Below are 6,627 nucleotides of genomic sequence, written 5' to 3'. Positions count from 1 at the left end.
GTTGGTAATAGTTAGGTTAGGTATATGTTGGTAAGAGTTAGGTTTGGGGTTAGGTATTGTCAGGACTCAGCGGGCATCACTGACCAGGTCTCTGCCTGCTGCCTTTTCTCTTCTCCTTTTCTCCTGCAGGTGGCGGTAGTTCAGCAGAGGGTGTTGTGCACAGCTGCGGCTTCTTCGGTGACGTGATGACAGGAGGGTTTAAGCGGAGGGCGGCCGGCTGATCAGTGCCAGAATTTTAACTTTTCGTGGTAAACAGCTACTTGTTCTCAGAATAATTATTGTTTCCTGTCCCTCTCAAGTTGCCTCTCACCTTGGATCCCGTCCCAAGCGCTCTCTCGTGCTCCGGAGTCTCAAATCAGTACCAAGCATGGCAGAGGTCCCCACCGGATACCCGGGCCCCTTCAGCTGTCAGCCTGCTGCAGCTCCTTGCCGTCACACCATTCAGACTCTGCCTACTCTCCAACAGCCAGCGAACCCAGGAGTTCCATCTCTTGGAGGACCCGCTGTGTCCGCTCCTTCTCATTCCCCCTGGGTCGAGTCCGTGCACCGCAAGACAGTAAACAGCTGATCGTCCTCTCTCTCCCTTTCCCTCGTCAACTTCCAGATTCCCTTCGCAGTTTGTGCCTAACCTGGCCAGCGTCGGCACCGGTGCCTCTCGTGCACCAGCTCCGGTCCAGTTGCGCTGTCATCATATGCGGATGCTGCCATGTTTATTAAACAGCTCTGCTCCAGTTGGAACAGAACAAGCTAGCAGTACTCTCTGTCGGCTTGTATTCTTTTACCCTTAACTTCTTATTCATTTGCCAAAACTACAGACAAGATTAACTTCAAGTATTTTATATCAGGGACTAAAGGATTTGGCTACCACTGCCCAGACATTTTATGGTGCACTGTCCTGTCACCTAAATGTTCCATACAACTATTCTTTGTGTTGGGATCCAGAGGTTTGCCCTCCAGAGGGCAACGTGGATCCCTTTCTGTGGTTTTCTGTTTTTCCTGTTGGGATCCAGAGGCTTGCCCACCAGAGGGCGCCGTGGATCCTCTCCTGGGAGCTGGTGCTCAGCGCTCAGCTGATTCCCATCAGCTCATGATTAAGCTCTCCCCATATAAGCTGGGTGAGAGCTTCCCTCTGAGCCGGATTGTTGTCCTTTCCATGGTAGCAAGCCTGAGCCACCCTGCCTGTCTGAAACCTGAAAACCTGTAAGTCAGAACCTGTCAATCTGTACCAGAACCTAACCTGCTCTGTCTTCTCTGCCCCCAGGAGGAAAACCTGTGTTTTCAATAAATATTGGACTTTTATCCTGCCTCTCTGTGTCCGTGAGTTCTGCACCTAGGCTAGTAAACCTGCCACATCATGACACTTTCTTTGCTTTAAGAAGAGTAAAGACAAAGAGTGAACAAAATCAGAAAAAAGATAGAATAGAAAAGTAAACACCAGAAACCCAAAAGGAGTAAAAGAGTCATAACAAAAGCCTCAAACAGCTGGAGAAAAACCCCCAAATCAAGGTCAGTTTGTCTCCAAGAATCTCAAAGCAAGACTGAAAGACAACAACATCAATCAGGATGAAAGGAAAGGGAGCAGATCTTGTTGAACCAGAAGACAGCAAATTTTGAGGGTTAAGAAACCATGAAAGAGGAAGCAGGGTTGGAGTAAAACAAACAGACAGTACAGTTGATATGGTCCAAAGAGCAGATGGCTCTGATACATAGAAGCTAAAAGTTTACAGGACATTTCTGAAAGTATCGATTTCACATCAGGGGGAGTGGGGAGGGTGGATAAGGGGAGGTTTCTGGGCTCACTTAAACCCGACCCAGAAATAGAAACATGTTCAGAACTGAGAGGCACCGTGGAGGACGACACACTGCTGCTCTCACACTTCAGGAAGCAGCCCTCAGGATTTGGTTCACCATCATGCACCTCTGGAGCCTCTCTGAACTGCAGGGGGCCTCGACCCCACAGACTGCTCAGGATGGAGCTTCTTCTTGGAGCTCCAGGCTCAGGGGGGACTCCCCCCTCCCAAGCAGCCCACTGAGGGGAGCTTGTTTCTGGATGTGTCTGCTGCTGGGGTCCCTGCTGGTCCCTGGAGCCCGGAGCCTTTCGAACACTGAGGAGGAGCTTCTGGTGGAGCTGCACAACCATTACAGAGGACAGGTTTCTCCCAAAGCCTCAGCCATGATGCCCCTGGTAAGACCTTCAGGACCTCAGTCAGTAACTAAAACAGCTGATCGGGGGTTCAGTTATTCTCCTGCACAGGAACAATCCTTTGTCATTAATGAAGACATACAGTCATTAAGTTCTAAAATTAGTGCCACGCCTTCTCAACCATTCATTTCTCATTATTAACCCTAACTGTTCCCCGTACTGCATAAAAAACCACACCTTCCTATTCATGTTAACCAAAACAAAGAGGAAATTAAAGATCAATTAGCTTAGCAGATAAAAGTCTGAACCTGAGGCTCAGGGTTTCATCAGTGCTAATCAGACCCCTCTGGCGCCTTTATTCCACTAAAAGCAGCTTTTTGCTGTGTTAATAGAGACTTTAGCAACATAAACGCATCACATTCTGTCATCCTGTTAGTGAGTCTCTGCCTGCTATGGTCATGCAGAGCAGGCGGCCTGCGCTACAGCAGAGAAAATAAACCTTTCTGCTTCGAATCCAGATTGGAAATTAAATATGCAAATCTTTTGTTAATCCCGCCATAGTTTGCTAAATTGAACTATGAAAATAATTTATGACCCACAGTGTTGTCTCACATAAAATAACTTGATCTATAGCCTCATTCTCTCCCCTTCTGCTACTCCAGTCTGTGTGTTTTTACTGATGTTTTCTTCTTCCTCTTCTTTGTGTTTTTTTTATGTTTTATTTTTATTGCTGGATGACAAACAACTAATAGTGCCACTGATTGTTATGGAGAGTTGAACTAAATTACTGAATTTTATTTCCTTGTTTTTGTAAAAGTTTCTATAAAACTCTTCAAATTCCCACCTTTCTTCCTTCATTCGGTCTTTCTGCGCTGCTCAGGCAGACAGCAAAATATAAATAAATGAATAAAAACTTGGAGGGATAAGAACCTCCTGCAGCCAGATGACATGAAGTATGCAAATCAGACGATGACGTCATCGAGTGCCTTTTAGGACAGTGAGTAGTGATTTCAGCTGCAGTCAGATTTAATCTTTAGTTCTGATTCAAAGTGAAGTCTGGGAAAAGCAGATCCAATAGTTTCCTCCATGAGGGAGACATCTTTAGAACTAGCAAAACAATTCTGTCCTAATAAAGGTTATTTAGTTGATTTTTAACAAACAAACTGATAATTAATAAGGAATACAAATTCATCCAAATGTTCTCTCAGACATTCATCGAGGTCAGCTTCAGTCATACTGGGTTGGGCCCATTTCCTTCAGAACTTTATTACTGAAGGCCAACAAGGTGTCAGAGACATTCCTTAGGGATGTTGGTCCATATAGAGATGGTAGATAGATGATTAATGGGCTTGACCCAACAGATGAGAACTTCATCATGATTTCTGGTGGCCCTTGGAGGCCTCAAGGCTCTCTGGGATCAAGGATCAAAGCTTATGATCTCATTGTGATGTTTAGATCATCTGAGCTGAGTGACACAGAAGTGTTGGCCTTCAGTAATAAAGTTCTGCAAGGGGTATAGAGCTTGGAATCCAGAGGTACTGAGTTCAAGCACAGACTGCCACTCTGGGTCCCTGAGCAAGACCCTTACCCCCACACTGCTCAATGGGCGCTGCGCAATGGCAGCCCACTGCTCCTTAAGGGGAGGGGTTAAATGCAGAGAGTGAATTTCATTGTTCTGTTCTGCTGACAGTGGAATGAAGAATCTGGTCCTGCTGGACAGACCTACAGCTGGTCTGGTTGTCAACTTTTTTCTCTGATAGTTACTCTAACTGTCCAAAGGCATAATATAAAACTATGCCTTCTGCTGCACTTTTCTAATGAACACATGTTGCTTCCAAATGGTTTTATTCCTGGTAGAAAGGACCTAGCCTATGCTATGACTGCCATGGCTTCCCTTTCTCTCCCTTGACTACGGACATCTATACCTAGACGCCTCGTGGGCGCAGGTTTGTAGGTCATTGTCACCGCCATATAGTATTTGGCAGAAAGTAGTAAACGTCGAATTGAGAAGATACCTCATCCCTGTGCTGCATGGAAAAATACCAAGTTTCACAGAACAAAATGTATGTGGATATATATATATAAATATATATATATATATATATATATATATATATATATTAGCGGTGGGCCGTTATATGTGCTGTGAAAGCTACTCTGTAAGAAAATCAGCTTAAGATCTCTGAAGAACTTTACTGGCTGAATCTCAACGTTTGGGAGAAGTGAGGCAATCTGCTGCAATACACAGATGAACCCGGGGGGGGGGGTATGGTACCCCTACTGGGCCAAGAAGGTCAGGAGAGAAACATCATTTTCTTTAAAGAGTCACTGTTTAGAAAATGAGAACAACTGAGAGAAGCAAGATAGAAAAAGTAAAGAAGTGGAAGCTGGAGGAAGCTGGACCGTCTGGAGACTGGAAGCAGTTTGTCTCCAGAGCTAGAAGGTCTGCACTGACTTTATGGAGCAGGAATAGTCTCATCCTAATCAAATCTTCTTTAGAAACAACATTCATAACACTGTTTGATCCTATTCCATCCAGTTCATTCTATAAATTCTTTAAATTTGCCTGGAAACATTTCCTGAGTAAAGTTTTCTGCCTGCTGATCTTCTACAGTCACTCAATCCAACAACCAGTTTGAAAAGAGATATATTTCTAAATGTCTCTAGGAGCAAACTCAAAGCACTGCTTCGCCATGGGATAAAATTAGAGTGTTTTCATTGGTTGAAAGCAGCTGGACTCCCTGTGGTGCTGATGATTTGAGAGGCAGGCGCCATATAAATGGCAGCCTGCGAGGACCAGGCAGCCTGCGAGGAGCAGGCAGCCTGTTTCTCTTTATTTTTCTGAGCTTTTCCTACTTTTTTATTATTTTAATTTTTGCTGTGACTTTGTATGTTTTCTATATTGTTTCTAACATCAAGGAGCTCACATTTTTCTGGAAAACTGTTTTTATTCTTTTATTTGCCGTCTTTGCGTGCGGAAATGGCGTGTTTGACCAGGCTCCCTTTGTTTTGCTCTACAGGGCGAGCAACTGGTCCCGGGTTTAGACCCGGGACCAGTTGCTCGCCCTGTAGAGCTCTATAGAGCTCTGCTGTACTGCCGCACACGGAGCGAGCCCATATCCCCGAGATAGGAAGAGACATGGCAGCTGTGCTGTGTTGGGTGATACTACCAGGAGGAAGGTATAGACCAACCATCCAGTCTGTCATCATGGGCAACATCACATCTGTCTCTAATGAGGTGGTAGATTTATTTCACCATGAAAGACGCTACAGAGAGGCTAGCATGCTATGCCTGTTGGAGGCGTGGCTAACCACGCTAATCCCAGACTATTATGTAAACATGGACAGATTTCACCAAATTGGGTCCGACAGAACCAAGGAGAGAGGAGGGGGTCTGGCTGTGTTTGTAAACAATAGATGGTGTAACTCTGAACAACTAACAAGACGCTCTGCAGTAAAGACATGCAGCTGCTAGCAGTTAGTATAAGGCCCAACTACCTGCCCTGACAATTTACACACGTTATATAGATAGCTGTGTATGCCCCCCCACCCCCCCTTGCTAATGCAGTACCAGTCTGTGATGTCCTGCACCACCAGCAGACTCCAACCACAGCACCAGCAGACTGTTTTTCTGATCTCTGGAGACTTCAGCCATGTCTCCCTGTCCTCCAGCCTTCCCACATGTTACCTGCCAGACCAGAGACAATAAAACCCTGGATCTACTGTATGCAGAGGAATAAAACTCATCACCTCTCCCTCCCCTCTGACCACAATCTGGTTTATCCTCAGTCTGCATACAAAGCTCTGGTGCAGAAACACAATGTGGAGATGGTCTGAGGAAACAGAGGAGCTCTGAGGGACTGTTCCTCCAATACTGTGAGGGAAGAGCTCTGTGCTCCTAATCAACAGGACATCAATAGTATCACGGACTGCATCACCCATTGAAATTAACTTCTGTGTGGACGACACTAAGCCTATCAGAAAGATTCAACACTTCTCCATAACAAACCATGGATCCACCCTGAGATGAAGACACGTCTGAAAGAACAGAGGAGATCCTTTAGATCAGGGAACAAGGAGGAGCTGAGAGCAACGCAGAAAGAACAGAGGAAGAAAATAAGGGATGAGATCAACAGCTACAAGAAGAAGGTGGAGGATCACCCTAACAACAACATCAGAGAGAAAAGTCTGAAGATGATCTCAGGCCAGAATCAGAACATCCAGGTTGGTTAATGATCAGCCCCCCCTCTCCTCCCCAGCCCAGAACCCTCTGTTACCTTCACCTTCTTCAACCACTGACTACTTCACACCTATCAGCTCCTAACCATCATCCACCCCCCCACCCCCCACTCCAAAGGTTTCCATCCCCCCCACCCCACATCACACAGGTGAGGGATGAGCTTTGGAGATGAAGGTGTGAAAGGCTGCAGGTCCACCCTCTACCCTGCAGGAAAAACTCCCTTTGAACAGGAAGAAACCTCCAG

The 6,627-nt window shown here is 45.8% G+C and overlaps 1 protein-coding gene across 1 annotated transcript in view; it reads left to right on the top strand.

Annotated features, from left to right (window-relative positions):
• Window positions 1-1,810: 1,810 nt before the first annotated feature.
• Window positions 1,811-6,627, top strand: part of LOC107104441 (peptidase inhibitor 16-like) — a 30,508-nt gene continuing 25,691 nt past the window's right edge. Inside the window, exon 1 of the mRNA XM_015404438.1 lies at window positions 1,811-2,185. Within this exon, the coding sequence (XP_015259924.1) occupies window positions 1,826-2,185 (360 nt within the window). The 5' untranslated portion in view covers window positions 1,811-1,825. The remainder of the gene's footprint in view (window positions 2,186-6,627) is intronic.

This window comes from Cyprinodon variegatus, unplaced genomic scaffold, assembly GCF_000732505.1.
Source record: "Cyprinodon variegatus isolate N-32 unplaced genomic scaffold, C_variegatus-1.0 Scaffold1742, whole genome shotgun sequence".
NCBI classification, from domain to species: domain Eukaryota; kingdom Metazoa; phylum Chordata; class Actinopteri; order Cyprinodontiformes; family Cyprinodontidae; genus Cyprinodon; species Cyprinodon variegatus.
The sequence above is the reverse complement of the archived record's forward strand: the minus strand, read 5'-3'. Positions and strand labels throughout refer to the sequence as shown.